General features: G+C 41.3%; 1 protein-coding gene across 2 annotated transcripts in view; it reads left to right on the top strand.

The window, feature by feature from the left end:
- The window catches only part of LOC129864123 (astrotactin-2-like), a 485619-nt gene that overhangs the window by 264786 nt on the left and 202523 nt on the right, over positions 1-18310 (top strand). For both annotated transcript variants that reach the window (XM_055936744.1, XM_055936743.1), the window contains exon 11: positions 12548-12698. In XM_055936744.1, the coding sequence (XP_055792719.1) occupies positions 12548-12698 (151 nt within the window). The remainder of the gene's footprint in view (positions 1-12547; positions 12699-18310) is intronic.

Raw genomic sequence — 18310 nt, forward strand, 5'->3', positions numbered from 1 at the left:
AATGCTGAAAGTTATTTTTGGTTGAAGTTTGATTTAACAGTATTAAACAGATGAGAGTCCCATTAAAACATAAAATAATGTAAAAAATGTGAAAAATATTGTGAAATTATATTTGGGTCATATCGCCCAGCCCTGAGAAGAAGAATGTTTAAAATAATCTCACCAGATATGTAAGGCAACCTGTATGTATGTTATGCTCGTCTAGGGGAGGAGACCAAAACGCAGCTTGGTAAGTGTTAATTTTGCATTTAATAAATAAACTGAACACTGAAACAACAAAAAAAAAACAAAGAGAGTGAACGAAACAAAACAGTCCTGTCTGGTGCAGACACAAAACAGAAACATCTACCCACAACACACAGGTGGAAAAAGGCTACCTAAGTATGATTCTCAATCAGAGACAACGATAGACAGCTGCCTCTGATTGAGAACCACACACGGCCAAACACAAAGAAATAGAAAGCATAGAAAAATTAACATAGAATGCAAGACATAGAATGCCCACCCCAACTCACGCGCTGACCAAACCAAAATAGAGATATAAAAAGGATCTCTAAGGCCAGGACGTGACAATGTAAGATGTTGACCATGTTTGGTCTTTTAGCTCTCCCACGGTGCATTTTGACAGAAAATTAATATAGCCTTATCTTAGTAAGTGAGCATATAGACGAGTTGCCTGACAACGTCACGAAAACGATGCATGCACATTGCAGACGCAGAAGGCTGTGTGTTGTTGTGATTTTGGATGGTCAGATAGCTAGGAACAATGACAAGAAGCTGCCATGTGGGGAATTGTAGTTGGCTCATTTCAACTTGTTGAATCTTGTTCTTTAAACCATTTGTTGTTTTGAGGTGTTTTGACTCATGTCATGTCTATGCTCATATGGCAAATATTCGCTAGCTAGCTAACCAACAACTGTAATGAGGTATTTGAGAGACAACAAGTACTAATTTTGCAAATGTATTTATGTTTTCAATAAACATTTGAAGAGGAAAGATATATATGTTTATATGTCAACAATTATTTGATTCTTAGCCAACCCTGTCTGTTTTGCCCAAAGGGTTGAGTATGCATCGGTTTAGTTGCTAAACAACCCACTATTGCTTCCTTCACCAAGAAAATAACCAACCACCCATCCCCACCCCCACACTTCACAAATCCCACACGAATAAAAATGATTGACATTTTATTTATTAAGTGTATTATTGGGTTATATTTAATTGAATGTGGGCCAGAGACAAGTATAGGTCAGTGAAAAGGTTGGTCTATAATGTGTACCAATCAACCCCTAGTATTCATTGCAGGTGCAATTTAGGGTTCCAATGTTTTGGTTCTCTGTTGGCACCATTTGATTTGTTAATTGCATTTCTCTATTACCACTGGTGGTGCCATCCTTATTAACAATACATTTCCATTCTTCGACCATCAATCATTTCTAAGACTCTATTGAATGAAAAAAGACCACTCATTCCCATGACAGTATGCATAGGTAGCCAGATAATTCTCTTGTAATAAGCTGTTTCAGTTGCGCTCCAGAGCTGGAGGACTTGTTATACAGGATGTGATGGAATGATGGAATGGAATGATGGAATGGATGGAATGGAATGATGTCTTGCATTATTCAAATACTTTGTTTATAGATTGAGGTTCCATTTTGCAGTGCATCTGTAAATGATTGTAGTAGTTGTGCCTCTGTGTTCTATAGCATTATGCACTATATGGTGCTTCAAAGTAATGTGCTATCCTGCTAGAAAGTGAATAAGGAGGTAGCCAGTGGAAGAATGTGAGTCACTGAAGTGAAGTGGGGATATTTGCTCTCCTGCTGTGACTAGCTACAGTCAAAAATAATTCAGTTTCAAGTTTGTATTGGCACGTGCACAAGTATACTGAAATGCCTTTCTTGCTTGCTCATTCCCAACAATGCAGTAATCAATATCAATAGTACCCTCAAAAATACATCAACAAATAAAGTAGAACAAAAACACACAAATATAAAAAATAATTATAAAGTATGTCAGTTTGATTTATAATGACTTGATGTTGTACTAGTAGAAAAACTCCAGTTCTATCACCCACCAGTAAGGTACTACTACTGCTACTACTACTACTACTACTACTAACAATCAAATGTATTTATAAAGCCCTTCTTACATCAGCTGATGTCACAAAGTGCTGTACAGAAACCCAGCCTAAAAACCCAAACAGCAAGCAATGTAGGTGTAGAAGCACAGTGGCGAGGAAAAACTCCCTAGAAAGGCCAAAACCTAGGAAGAAACCTAGAGAGGAACCAGGCTATGAGGGGTGGCCAGTCCTCTTCTGGCTGTGCCGGGTGGAGATTATAACAGAACATGGCCAAGATGTTCAAATGTTCATAGATGGCCAGCAGGGTCAAATAATAATAATCACAGTGGTTGTCGAGGGTGCAACAGGTCAGCACCTCAGGAGTAAATGTCAGTTGGCTTTTCATAGCCAATAATTCAGAGTATCTGTACCGCTCTTGCTGTCTCTAGAGAGTTGAAAACAGGAAAACTCTCACATGGATAGGCAGAACATTCCATAAAAATGGAGCTCTGCCTCCAGCTGTTTGCTTAGAAATTCTAGGAACAGTAAGGAGGCCTGCGTCTTGTGACCGTAGCGTACGTGTAGGTATGTACAGCAGGACCAACTCGGAAAGATAGGTAGGAGCAAGCCCATGTAACGCTTTGTAGGTTAGCAGTAAAACCTTGAAATCAGCCCTTGCCTTAACAGTAAGCAAGTGTAGAGAGGCTAGCACTGGAGTTATATGATTTTAAAAAATGGTTCTAGTCCAGATTCTAGCAGCTATGTTTAGCACTAACTGAAGTTTATTTAGTGCTTTATTTAGTGCTTTACTACTACTACTACTACTACTACTACTGTTGGAGCTAGAAACATAGGCATTTTGCTGCACCCGCAATAACATCTGCTAAACGTGTGTCTGTGACCAATAACATTTGATTCGATTTGATTTACTACTGCGACTAGTAATAGTTCTACAATTACTACTACTACAACAACTATTCCTTTGAAATTACTCTGTATGAATACATCAGCTATTTACATTTTTACTAGCAATATTATTTGATGGTACTTTTGGGTGCAAACACCTCTTGGCTCAGACTCGAGTCATATCAGTATCATTGGGCCTATAACAGTCTCTCTCTCGCATTAAAATGCTCAAGCCATTTCTATGGTATTACCAAGATCACTCAAAGGCAACCAAAATTAAACTTCTCAAACTCAGTCATACAGCTTTTAGCGTGAAACTAGCTATTTATGAATTATGAAGTGTAATATTACAAAAAAAGCTTACATTAATCATGCTACAAACATTCCTTTATTGTACAATTGTCTGAATTCACACAAAATCCATATATTTGGATTATGTGTGAACTGGCCTCTGAATTTCATACCTAAATGTTCTTTCTGATGCCCTTCTGTTTGTTTGTGTTTGAAGCCATTATGTTTAATATGTATCTGTCCTTCCCAGAGGTACCCCTTCTGTTCAACAGAGGTCTGCTTTTACTCAACATGGTGGTGTGATCATGGGAAGCCCAGGGAAACAGTTGCTGTGTGAAGGGAGAATACATCTAGATGAGGAAAATGGGACACACTCTGGATATTGTTCATAGAGAAGAAGATGTACAGCCAACTGTTGAAAGATTGTAACTGAGATGGAGATATTGGACTTAATGTTTTAGATCATGCTCCCCTGGCATAGTCCTCAATATTCATGCTCCCATGGCATAGTCATCAATGCCTTTTACATGCCTTTTGAAATAAAACTTTGTACAAATATTTCTAATTTGACCAATTTCCTGAACAATGGCAATATTGTATTATAGTGCCAATTGTATTTCACAGCACAATGGGGAAGTTATGAAACACTAAAATAAGAATTTAACACTTAAAGAAAATGTGCTTTTATATTAAATATGGAGCGTTAATGCTGTCTTGATCTTGTTACAGTACAGCTCACGCTAATTATGCTCAGTCAGTTTAGCATGCTTTCATTTCCTCAACAACATCAAGGCTGTTTTGAATAGAATGGCTGTGATTTTGAAGAGTGTGTGCTTGATGCTATCTCAGTACAGGCTGTCAGAGTCCCTAGACTGCAATTTGGGGAATCAGGCCTTCTCCCGACTGCTAAGCTGTGTGCACAGCTGCACATGAAAGCCCATACAGAGCCACAGTCTCCCTCAGTGAAGACTCAGTGAGACTGGGAGAGATAGAACAATAGAAGAAGAATAAATACCTCTTCAGCAAAAGACGTTTAATTTCAGAGGAACCAGATCACATATCCTCTGGCTATCTGACTGAACGCCAGAGTATGTTTTAATCGCACTATGATGTGTTTGATAGCACTTCCCATTTTGCTGTTCTTTCTTCCCCTTTCTCTTCATCCACTTTTAGCTCCTTGTCTTGTTATCCTCTCCCTCTCTTCCCCTCTTCATCTCCTTTCCTCCTCTCCACACACCCCTTCTCCTTTTATTTGCTTTCTCCCAAAGAACTGGGCTCTCTGTTTTTATGTACTCTGGAAGCAGTTCCACTATGTGTATATGTAGGCTGTTAAAAATAAAGTATTAATCTCCAGACTGGGTTTCAAACCAAGTTGCTAAGCCCCTTGATGTCTGTCTTGATGTGCAGCTGTTTCCCTCTAATCATTCATTAAGGCAGTGAGTGGGTTGCTCCGCCTGGATTTTTGAACAAACAAATATTGCACTAAAACACTAGCTAGCTTGAGGATAGCAGTGGTGGGGCATTTTAAATATGGATATAGCCTGTGTCAGAAAAAATGCTAACAGTTTATTTGAATCATATGAGCATATTCTCTTCCATCACACCTCAGCACATTGTATAATAATAACTTTTCACAAAACTTTTGGCTCCTTATGATAGCTCTTATAAAGGCTTACATGCCTACATTCATAATTATCGGTGGAAAGTGCTGTTGAAGAGATATATTGTCAGTGTCTTGGAAAAACCTTGTACAGTATCGCCAAGAAGTAAACTTTTCATAAATTGAACATAAAATACAAAAATTGACATACAAGGTTATTCCAGGACGCTGAATATGTTACATAAGGCAGGACGCCATATTGTTTTGTTTAATCTAGTTTCATCCCTTGAAATAATTGGATTTTTAATATGCATCCCATTGTTCTCATTCAGTGGCATGTGTGTGTACTTTGGAGGCTTCTTGGTATGTTAACTGGCACATGCCCAAGGTGTTTTTCACTTGTTTATTTGTTTGTGTCTCTTAATTGCCACTGCGATATGAGTGCCACACACAAAGCGCTAGAAAGTGTGGTTTGTTAGCACAGCGTGGCACCTATCTTCCTGTCACACAGTCTGTTCCCCTGTACACGTTTTTCCTCCCTGTGTGCTCAATTCCCCACGGCCCTGTTCCAAAGAATACACTTTTGTTCCTATTCTATGAAAAACACATGTCCCACAGGGGTTCCTTATCCTCACGCTCACCCCACAGTGGGCATGTGGAGTTCAATACCCATGCTTGGTTAAGCAGCCAGAGGTGGTCCCAGCATCCAAACATGAAGCTACTGCCGGTCAAGCTAACATGTTTTCCCAGTGGAAAATATTGATGTATTTTTTCACACATTCTGTTTTTCATTATATTTTTTTCATAAGGAGAAGCTGAGGTGGTTTGAGTGCTGACAAGGGACTCGTAATTTGTCTACCTCATAGCCAAAGTGAAAGAAAAGAGTTCAAACTTCCAACAACGTTCATAGATAGATGGTGGATCGACCCTTTCTTCATCTCTCGTTTTATTATCTAGCCTCATTTTTCTTATTTATTTCTCACTAAAGCTTGATTGGCAAGTAGTTAGCGCTACAGCACAAAGATTCAGATGACAAAAACACTGTTGAAAGCATTGGCTTTCAGTTTTAATGATGGTTAGATTTTTCCTCAGCCAACCTCGAACCCTTGAAAGCATAAAGGAATTGAAATAGGTAGAGATTGGATGCTGATGATATAAGGTTGCCACAGAAACAACAACAATACCTACTTCTCAATTCAAATGTTGTTAGTTATTGTGACAAGACTGCACAAGGTTATGTTTACTGAATAACTTATAATGTCTCTAGCCTTTAAAAAGCACACTGCATATTCAGGCAGCGACCGGCGAATGGCGACCATCAATTCTCAGCTTTTTTCCTCAGAGGGACATGTTGCCATGTTGTCCGTATTATTTCTCTCCACTCCTAACACATTGTCAGGCAAGGCGAAGTGTTGAAGCCAAAGCAACCTCCCGGCTTGTGGTGCCGCGGTGAGCTAACACACTGTTCTTCTTCCTTAGCAACACTCTGCTTTAAGAGCTAACACACCGTTCTTCTTCCTTAGCAACACTCTGCTTTAAGAGCTAACACACCGTTCTTCTTCCTTAGCAACACTCTGCTTTAAGAGCTAACACACCGTTCTTCTTCCTTAGCAACACTCTGCTTTAAGAGCTAACACGCCGTTCTTCTTCCTTAGCAACACTCTGCTTTAAGAGCTAACACGCCGTTCTTCTTCCTTAGCAACACTCTGCTTTAAGAGCTAACACGCCGTTCTTCTTCCTTAGCAACACTCTACTATAACATTGAGGAGTCAGCTCCTTAATGCACCACTTAATAGTACACAAAGTGGGGCCCTCAACCCCACTTGTAGCGTGTGTGTGTGTGTGTGTGTGTGTGTGTATGCACAGACTGAGCAGCTGAATCCAGGTGAAAGCTATGATCCCTTATTGATGTCACATGTGAAATCCACTTCAATCAGCATAGATGAAGCTTGAGACATTTGAGACATGGATTGTGTATGTATGCCATTCAGAGGGTGAATGGGAAACACCAAATATTTAAGTGCCTTTGAATGGGGTATGGTAGTAGGTGCCAGGTACATCGGTTTGAGTGTGTCAAGAACTGCAATGCTGCTGAGTTTTTCACACTCAACAGTGACCTGTGTGTATCAAGAATGGTCCACCACCCAAAGGACATCCAGCCAACTTGACACAACTGTGAGAAGCATTGGAGTCAACATGGGCCAGCATCCCTGTGGAACGCTTTCGACACCTTTTAGATGCCATGCTCCGACGAATTGAGGCTGTTCTGAGGGCAAAATGGGGTGCAAGTTGATATGAAGTTGTCCCTAATGTATTGTACACTCAGTTTATGTGTGTATGTTTTCTTCCCCTCTTTCTCGAGCGGCTGCTGTACCTCGTAAAGGGCGGCTGTATGTGACAATGCCAGCGGGCGGTGCCTGTTCGCTTTATTAGCAACTTAATGGATGGAGCATGCCGGCGCTCCAATTAGTCCCGGTACGCGACATGCCATCAGCCCCTACCCCCGATGCCTCACAAATGACAGCTTGATACATAGTAAATTGCCATCGCATCAACTTCATAAACATTTTAATTGCAGTGATTGTGCGTGATCGCACTTCCTCGTGAACTGACCCTGCTAAATTGTGTAGCCACTCACTTTCCATAGAAGAATATAAGGCCGGAATGATAGTTTGTCATAACGGTGATTAAGGGAAAAAAAATTGAATGAATAAAGGGCTATTTTCAGAGATCGGTCCTGCCATTGTTTAAAACCACACAGAGAGAAGCCATATTGGTTTCATTAAAATGTAGGACTGTTTTTGTCTCTATTTACATTCCACCTCAGTGGCAAATGGTGACATATCGATGGAGAGGTGAAGTGCATTAGGGGATGCAGCATAATTTAAGCTACTGTTTTGACCTTTGACCTTATCTCCCCACAAATCCTTCCTGGGGAGACAGGAGGCGGCAGGGGGGCAGGCCAGGCCAAATACATCAAGAATTCACCCTTCACATGAATTATGATATCCACTATATGAACTATTGCTCCCTCCCCCTGCATGCCACATTCACCACTAACTCATCTCCCCCTCTCTCTCAACACTCTTCTCACAAAATGACTTTCTTGCACGTGGTCCAACTGGAAATTGCTGTGGGTGTGTGTGTGTGTGTGGGTGGGTGGGTGGGTGGGTGTGTGTGGGTGGGTGGGTGTGTGTGCGTTTGGCGCAAGTGTATGTGTTGCCTGTGTGTGTTTCCTCTTGCAAGCAGAGCGGAGGTAGAGAGATGAAAATATAATAATAATGTCAACTACATGTTTTAATAACTGTAGAGTATTTGAGCTTCAGTGAAATCACCAGAAAGCCTAGTGTTAATTTAATAGGAAACCATAGCAGTAAGACATATTGCTAGCTATAATGTCACTAATGAATAAAAAAGTGGAAACATACCACAGGGAGACCATGGCAAGATCTTTATACAGAGATGTGTAGGGCTTCAGTGAACTTTAGAGAATTAAGCTATTTCCTTACGCACATACCATACCATTTCCATACTGATTGGAATAAGAACTCTAGGTGAACCAAGTCTGTCACAGTGATACTGTATAGCTACAGTAAATAAGACACTGCAATATTGTCACACTGTCCTATTTTTTTCAGGTTTTTCTAAACCATCTTTTACTGTTGGTCGAGATTGCTTTTTGTTTTCTGGCAAAGGAATGCAATAAAGAAGGAGCTCAAAACAATATCCCCTTAAGATGTATCTTATTGTGGTGTGTGTTTCTCTGCAGATTGTCGTTGTGGTTGGCTACTCATTGTTTTGCACTGGCCAAGATGGATGCCCTGTCATCATGGACGCTGTTGACCTTATTGTCTCTTTTGAAAACCTTGTATCACCTTTGTAGAAATGTTAAAGTTCCCTGACATCACAGAGTCGCCTCTTCGCTGTTGACGTTGAGACTGGTGTTTTGCGTGTACTATTTAATGAAGCTGCCAGTTAAGAACTTGTGAGGCGTCTGTTTCTCAAACTAGACACACTAATGTACTTGTCCACTTGCTCAGTTGTGCACCGTGGCCTCCCACTCCTCTTTCTATTCTGGTTAGTGCCAGTTTGCGCTGTTCTGTGAAGGGAGTAATACACAGCGTTTACGAGATTTTCAGTTTCGTGGAAATTTCTCGCATGGAATAGCCTTCATTTATTTTATCAGAACAAGAATAGACGAGTTTCAGAAGAAAGTTCTTTATTTCTGGCTATTTTGATCCTGTAATTGAACCCACAAATGCTGATGCTCCAGATACTCAACTAGTCTAAAGACGGACAGTTTTATTGCTACTTTAGTCAGAAGAACAGTTTTCAGCTGTGCTAACATAATTGCAGAAGGGTTTTCTTTTAAAATGACCAACTTGGATTAGCTAACAGAACATTCCATTGGAACACAGGAGGGATGGTTGCTGATAATGGGCCTCTGTACGCCTATGTAGATATTCCGTTCAAAAAATCTGCCGTTTCCAGCTACAATAGTCATTTACAACATTAGCAATGTCTACACTGTATTTCTGATCAATTTGATGTTATTTTAATCAACAAAAAATGTGCAAGGAAATTTCTAAGTGACCCCAAACTTTTGAATGGTAGTGTACATGTAACCAAGCCAGCCCAGGACCTTCACATCCGGCTTCTTCATCTGCGGGAACGTCTGAAGAGGAGGGGGAATGCTGAGGAGTATTTCTGTTGTTAATAAAGCCCTCATCTTATTGGGTGGACCTGGCTCCTAAATTGGTGGGCCTATGCCCTCCCAGGCCCACCCATGGCTGCACCCCTGCCGAGTCATGTGAAATCCATAGATTAGGGCCTAATGAATTTATTTCAAATGACTGATTTCCTTCTATGAACTGTAACTCCGTAAAATCTATGAAATTGTTGCATGTTGCATTTATGTACAGTATAGAATAAAGAAAGGACAGCCAGCTAGCACTACCATGTTGAAGCCTGCATGGCACTGTGTCTTAGCTCAGATTAAACACAGAGAGTTCTGATGGCTTCATTATTTGCAATTACACCTCTAATGACTTTTGAATTTCCCTGTGGGCTAGGCAGAGCGGGCACAGACACCTGTGTGAAGCAGAGGGCTATCAGGCATCAGCCTATCAGGCAGCCCCCTGTACCTAAGCTGGCAGGCCCTCGTGCTCTGCCAGATCTCTGGCCATGGGAAATCATATCCAAACACATTAGGAGACTTTGGAAGCGGCTGGACCAAAAAGCCACTATTCGTAATCCCCCTTGTCACTTTCACGCCTGCAGACTCCCACCTGCTCCCCAACACCACAGGCCAGAGGAAAGGCAATAGCACAGCAGCTTTGATGGCTCTGAACAAACATGTGTGACACACTCACACAATCTCACCCAACTACCCAGGCATGCTTTTGTTGTTTGCCTCTAGTATTGCACAAGGGAAACAGTGTCCTTGCACATTTTCATTTTATATTTACATTTTAGTCATTTAGCAGATGCTCTTATCCAGAGCGACTTACAGTTAGTGCATTCATCTTAAGATAGCTAGATGGGACATATCTGTCATAGTAAGTACATTTCTCCTCAATAAAGTAGCTATCAGCAATGTCAGCGCTGATTAAAAAAAAGTCAAGTGGGAGTGTTAATTCAAGAAAGGCATGTTTTTAATCCATTCTTCTTCTATCTATCTGTCTATCTCTGTGTGTTTGTGTGCCTCTATTTCAAGATCCAAGTTTTAAGTCACATGCACAAGTATAGTGAAATGTCTTTCTTGCAAGCTCCAAACCCAACACTTCAGCAATCAATATCAATGTCGCACAAAAAATAACATAAGGTAGAACAAAAACACACAAGAAATAAAAATAAGAACACGAGAAAGTAATAAGCTACACTATATATACACACAAAAAACTATTCACAGGTTCAGTTTCAATACCGTATTTAGATACACTACATGACCAAAAGTATGTGGACACCTGCTCGTCAAAGATCTCATTCCAAAATCATGGGCATTAATATTGGTAAACCCTTTCCTGCTATATAAGCCTCCACTCTTCTGGGAAGGCTTTCCACTAGATGTTAGAACATTGCTGCAGGGACTTGCTTCCATTCAGTCAGAAGAGCATTAGTGAGGTTGGTCACTGAAGTTGGCCGATTAGGCCTGGCTTGCATTCAATGTACCAATTCATCCCAAACGTGTTCGATGGGGTTGAGGTCAGGGCTCTGTGCAGGCCAGTCAATTTCTTCCACACCGATCTCGACAAACAATTTTTTTATGTACCTCGCTTTGTGCACGGTGCATTGTCATGCTGAAACAGGAAACGGCCTTCCCAAACTGTTGCCACAAAGTTGGAAGTCTAGAATCATCTGGAATGTCATTGTATGCTGTAGCGTAAAGATTTCCCTTCACTGGAACTGAGGGGCCTAGGCCAAACCATGAAAAACAGCCCCAGACCATTATTTCTTCTCCAACAAACTTTACAGTATGCACTATGTATAATATAATGGATTCGGGCAGGTTAGAGTTATCCTGGCATCCACCAAACCCAGATTTGTCCGTCTAAGTGCCAGATAGTGAAGCTTTCAACTAACAGTTATTGTGCTGACGTTACTTCGAGGCAGTTTAGAACTCGGGAAGTGAGTGTTACAACCAACAACAGACACATTTTATGGGCTAAGCGCTTCAGAACTCGGCGGTCCTATTCTGTGAGCTTTTGTGGCCAACCACCTTGCGGCTTAGCCGTTTTTGATCCTAGACATTTCTACTTCACAATAACAGCACTTACAGTTGGCCAGGGCAGCTTTAGTAGGGCAGAAATTTGACGAACTGACTTGTTGGCAAACTGGCATCCTATGAAGGTGCCATGTTGAAAGTCACTGAGCTCTTCAGTACGTGCCATTCTACTGACAATGTTTGTCTATGGAGATTGCATGGCTGTGTGCTCGATTTTATACACCTGTCAGCAATGGGCGTGGCTGAAATAGCTGAATCCACTAATTTCCCCTGATACAGTGCCTTCGGAATGTATTCAGACCCCTTGACTTTGTCCACATTTTGTTACGTTACAGCCTTATTCTAAAATCTCTCTGAACAATGGCCCAAACATCCCAGTATATCTTTTGGAGATGGATTCCACAATGGGATTGAGTTAAGATACAACTTGAATACCTCAATTCCATCTGTACCAGTTGCCCTCAGACCACAGCACAGCAGCAACATATCCTAACAGAAGTCATGTGACTGCACACCAAGGACAGAATGGACAATATGGCTCCTTTTCAAACTCTCTCTTATTCAAATGAATGATTCTAGTTTTAGTTGTCTTGCAACAATATGATAGTGCTAATATAACCTTTGCAGAATTACAAGGGTCACCACAATATGACATTCAGCTAATACAGATTTGGTTAGGAGAAGAAAAAAATGGGGTGTGTGATAATAACATTACACAGAGCAGACCTTTGCTTTATGCTAGATATGTGGACTTTGAAGCATCCCCCCAAAAAATAACTTCAACACACCTGTATTTGATCTCCTTTTCTTTATGTACAACTAACCAAACCTCATATACATCAGAAGTACCGCCAGTGTGTTGTCCATATTAGGATATCCTCAGACACATGTTCAGCTGAGTGCTCAGGCTTTATTCTGATCAGTCTATTGATGACAGTGTCTTCCTCTTCTCTGTCCATCATAGGGAGGAGGCCATCATGTCCACTTACTTTGAGGCAGTAGATGATCTCCTGGCGTCTTTCGGCCCGGTCCGAGACTGCTCAAAGGACAACGGGGGCTGCAGGAAGAACTTCAAGTGTGTGTCGGACCGCAGAGTCGATTCAACAGGCTGTATGGTGAGTTACTGTCACCTCTTTAAAACTTCTAGAAAGAAATGTAGTAAGACATAAACTCAGCAAAAAATTAAATGTCCCTTTTTCAGGACCCTGTCTTTCAAAGATAATTCGTAAAAACCGGTCATTAAGACACTAACAGCTTACAGACGGTAGGCAATTAAGGTCACAGTTATGAAAACTTAGGACACTAAAGAGGCCTACTTACTCTGGGGGAAAAAAACAAAAGAAAGATGCCCAGGGTCCCTGCTTATCTGCGTGAACCTGCTTTAGGCATGCTGCAAGGAGGCATGAGGACTGCAGATGTGGCCAGGGCAATACATTGCAATGTCCGTACTGTGAGACGCCTAAGACAGCGCTACAGGGAGACAGGACGGACAGCTGATCGTCCTCGCAGTGACAAACCACGTGTAACAACACCTGCACAGGATCGGTACATCCAAACATCACACCTGCGGGACAGGTACAGGATGGCAACAACTGCCCGAGTTACACCAAGAACACACAATCCCTCCATCATTGCTCAGACCGTCTGCAATAGGCTGAGAGAGGCTAGACTGAGGGTTTGTAAGCCTGTTGTAAGGCAGGTCCTCACCAGACATCACCGGCAACAACGTCGCCAATGGGCACAAACCCACCGTTGCTAGACCAGACAGGACTGGCGAAAAGTGCTCTTCACTGATGACTTGCGGTTTTGTCTCAACAGGGGTGATGGTCGGATTTGCGTTTATCGTCGAAGGAATGAGCGTTACACTGAAGCCTGTACTCTGGAACAGGATCGATTTGGATGTGGAGGGTCCGTCATGATCTGAGGTGGTGTGTCACAGCATCATCTTACTGAGTTTGTTGTCATTGCAGGCAAACTCAACGCTGTGTGTTAAAGGGAAGACATCCCCCTCCCTCATGTGGTACCCCTCCTGCAGGCTCATCCTGTCATGACCCTCCAGCATGACAATGCCACCAGCCATACTGCTCGTTCTGTGGGTGATTTCCTGCAAGACAGGAATGTCAGTGTTCTGCCATGGCCATTGAAGAGCCCTGATCTCAATCCCATTGAGCACGTCTGGGACCTGTTGGATCGGAGGGCCATTCTCCCCAGAAATGTCTGGGAACTTGCAGGTGCCTTGGTGGAAGAGTCGGGTAACATCTCACAGCAAGAACTGGCAAATCTGGTGCGGTCCATGAGGAGGAGATGCACTGCAGTACTTGGCCACACCAGATACTTACTGTTACTTTTGATTTTGACCCCCCCCCCCCCCCCCCCTTTGTTCAGAGACACATCATTCCATTTCTGTTAGTCACATGTCTGTGGAACTTGTTCAGTTTATGTCTCAGTTATTGAATCTTGTTATGTTCATACAAATATTTACACATGTTAAGTGTGCTAAAAATAACAGTTGACAGTGAGAGGACGTTTCTTTTTTTGCTGAGTTTATAATAATAATTTTTGCATAACAAAGTGCTATTTTTAAATGTAATTTCTCACCTTGAGGATTCCAGATTCATAAGCTCCCTTAACTTTGAATATTTATGTGATTCAGTTTGATTTTATAGTGAACATGCTTTTAGCAATTGAATATCTGCTAATTAGCACGTACACATTGATACAGAGCAAAGGTGATAGACGCCAGTTGTTTACCACTACATTCTCAATGTTGTTATTTTCTCCATGATGATGATTATTTTGATCTTGGGATATTTTTTTACATTTGTGATTGGCAAAAGTGTGGATGTTCACAGCACCTGCTTGCTTATGGAAAGGAAGTCAAACACGTGTAAAAACCACTTCATCATGATTCTTGAAACATAGCCTCAAATAAAGTGTTTCCCAAAAAGGGAAATAAAATGAATGCTCAGTAGTAGATTAATTACCACACCTATTAAAGTAACATGCTGACATACTGTAGCCGACTGTAGGAAACGTATTGGATATGCAGTACAGTACGTCTCTGTGTAAGGAGGTTGGTTGTTTGCATATTTACAATGGGAGGAGAGATGGAGAGACAGGAAAGGTCCAATGACAGAGGTTTGATGGGAGTTTGGGAAGGTTCAAGTTTGTATCCAATTAAATTAATGAGCCAGTTGGGTAGCTATGTGATGTATGGCTTGATCATTAGGGGGTAGGGTTGTAATTTGACTGGCTTGTGGCCTATTTGTCACAAAAAAATGAGAGCCAAACACTGATACTGCAATTTCCCCATGCATTTTGACTGGGTCTGTTAAAATAATTGCTGAATCGAGGGAGATTTTCCCAATAGCCCAACTGTTGCTGTGGTACTCTGAGAGACAGCCTAAAAGGAATTGTGCCGGTGATGGATACAGTCCTGAATGAAGAACTCACACAACTATCAGAGATAAATGGTTTTACCCACATTTAATTTATTGTTTAATATTGCCTTATACCACTTGGAGTTCTTTCACATGGTGATTCACCAACAACGTGGGCAATTGTGTTCTTATAGTGCAGCTTTGTGTTAACCCCTTTCAGCTTACATCACTTTACATGCCTCTGATTAGTAAAGAGATGGAAAATGACATATTTCATTTACACCCATATACAATGGGGGCAGCAGGGGGTCAGCGGTAGCCCCAGAGGGTTGCTGGCATCAATATCTCAGGTGCCACCTACTGCAGATGTTCCCTTGAGCAACGAACTTAACCCACTAAACTGCTCATTGAGCGCTCTACTACAGCTGCCCTCTGCTCCAGTCTCTCCAACCTAATGTGTGTTTGTGTGTATGTGTTAGTGCTGAGGAATTCATTTATATCTTTTTTTATTAAACAACTAATTGACCGACGTCGGTACAATAACATTAATTCCATTTACTTTTTGTTTTTTTTGTGAGCTCAACGCTCCGTTTCTCTAGAGAGAAATCAAATCATTCACAAGAGAAATTGGCCATGTTCGAGAGCACCAAATCCATGATGCATTGTGGGTGAATGGTGATTGACTGACTGATCTACAAATAATAATGAGGAGTTATTTATGATGCAAAGTGATTTGTAGATCAGTCAGTTGTTACTCATCTGCAATGTCAAATAAGCTCATTAAGTCAAGAACTATATGAGAAGCTGGGCTGATTGTAAGTTGTAGTTTTCATTAGGTAAATATTCATCCAAGTTCAGAACAGAAACGTGGTAATTAAAAGTAACATGCTGACATACTGTAGCCAACTGTAGGAAATGTATTTGATATGCAATACAGAACGTCTCTGTGTAGGAGGTTCGTTGTTGGCATATTTACAATGGGAGGAGAGATGGCGAGATGGGAAAGGTCCAATGCCAGAGGTTTGATGGGAGTTTGGGCGGGCTCGAGTTGTCAACCAATTAAATTAATGAGCCAGTTGGGTAGCTATGTGATGTATGGCTTGATCATTAGGGGGTAGGGTTGTAATTTGACTGGCCTGTGGCTGTTTGTCACAAAGCATGAGAGCCAAACACTGATACTGCAATTTCCCCATGCATTTTGACTGGGTCTGTTAAAATAATTGCTGAATCGAGGGAGATTTTCCCAATAGCCCAACTGTTGCTGTGGTACTCTGAGAGACAGCCTAAAAGGAATTGTGCCGGTGATGGATACAGTCCTGAATGAAGAACTCACACAACTATCAGAGATAAATGGTTTTACCCACATTTCATTTATTGTTTAATATTGCCTTATACCACTTGGAGTTCTTTCACATGGTGATTCACCAACAACGTGGGCAATTGTGTTCTTATAGTGCAGCTTTGTGTTAACCCCTTTCAGCTTACATCACTTTACATGCCTCTGATTAGTAAAGAGATGGAAAATGACATATTTCATTTACACCCATATACAATGGGGGCAGCAGGGGGTCAGCGGTAGCCCCAGAGGGTTGCTGGCATCAATATCTCAGGTGCCACCTACTGCCGATGTTCCCTTGAGCAACGAACTTAACCCACTAAACTGCTCATTGAGCGCTCTACTACAGCTGCCCTCTGCTCCAGTCTCTCCAACCTAATGTGTGTTTGTGTGTATGTGTTAGTGCTGAGCAATTCATTTTATATATTTTTTTATTAAACAACTAATTGACCGACGTCGGTACAATAACATTAATTCCATTTACTTTTTGTTTTTTTTGTGAGCTCAACGCGCCATTTCTCTAGAGAGAAATCAAATCATTCACAAGAGAAATTGGCCATGTTTGAGAGCATCAAATCCATGATGCATTGTGGGTGAATGGTGATTGACTGACTGATCTACAAATAATAATGAGTAGTTATTTATGATGCAAAGTGATTTGTAGATCAATCAGTTGTTAGTCGTCTGCAATGTCAAATAAGCCCTACTAAGTCAAGAACTATGTGAGAAGCTGGGCTGATTGTAAGTTGTAGTTTTCATTAGGCAAATATTCAACCAAGTTCAGCACAGAAACGTGGTAATTAATTACAATGACCATAATCAATTGTGGCGCATACGCACAGACCATATGAGAGGAATGACATAACAAAACACAACGGCTATAGGAATTGAGACATTTTGTGAGGTAGCTTTACCCGAATGATTGTTGTGTTATTGGTACATTTACATTTACATTTAAGTCATTTAGCAGACGCTCTTATCCAGAGCGACTTACAAATTGGTGCATTCACCTTATGACATCCAGTGGAACAGCCACTTTACAATAGTGCATCTAAATCTTTCAAGGGGGGGGGGGGGGGGGGGTCAGAAGGATTGCTTTATCCTATCCTAGGTATTCCTTGAAGAGGTGGGGTTTCAGGTGTCTCCGGAAGGTGGTGATTGACTCCGCTGTCCTGGCGTCGCGAGGGAGTTTGTTCCACCATTGGGGTGCCAGAGCAGCGAACAGTTTTGACTGGGCTGAGCGGGAACTGTACTTCCTCAGTGGTAGGGAGGCGAGCAGGCCAGAGGTGGATGAACGCAGTGCCCTTGTTTGGGTGTAGGGTAATAATCAGTCGTGAAAGTATGCCTTATCTACTTCGAAGAACCAAATTGAAAAATGATTCAGTCAGCCAGCTAGCTACTACAGTACTAGCCTAGCTAAAGTCATCAAATAAAAACGAAGTAATATACACAACTGAAATATTGTACAGTATTAAAGTAAAGTAAGTCATCTGAAAAAATGATGGTTAATAAGTGATAAGCAGTAATGGGCATTCACTACCATCATGGGGCTTTTATTAATTGTTTTATTCTGTGTTACAACTTTCAACCCACTGTCAGTGTCAGCAAAAAGGCAGGTGATGGCTGAGGGAAACTCACAAATCATTTTAATGTCATGATTCTATAACATATTTAATGTTTTTTTAATTATTTCAATAACAAAATATTCTGAATTTCTTTCACCAGTGTAGCCTTACCAACCTCAAAAAGCACTAATCGCTCAGCATTAGTATGTTTGTGTGTGTATCGGAGGGGTTAGGCAAAACACAGAAGGCACATTTCCCTCTCTTATGGATTAATACAAGTATATATTACCTTACATCATCTAAATCATTGAGCACAGCTGCATTTCAGGTAATAGATAGGTTGGGGTTGTACCCATATGTTTGTATTTCCATCATGTTTTAAATGTTTATCTCTTTGGAGGGCTAGGTAGTGTCACTTCATTCGGGAGTTGCAGCGATGGGACAAG

This window comes from Salvelinus fontinalis, chromosome 10 (assembly GCF_029448725.1).
Source record: "Salvelinus fontinalis isolate EN_2023a chromosome 10, ASM2944872v1, whole genome shotgun sequence".
Lineage (NCBI taxonomy): Eukaryota > Metazoa > Chordata > Actinopteri > Salmoniformes > Salmonidae > Salvelinus > Salvelinus fontinalis.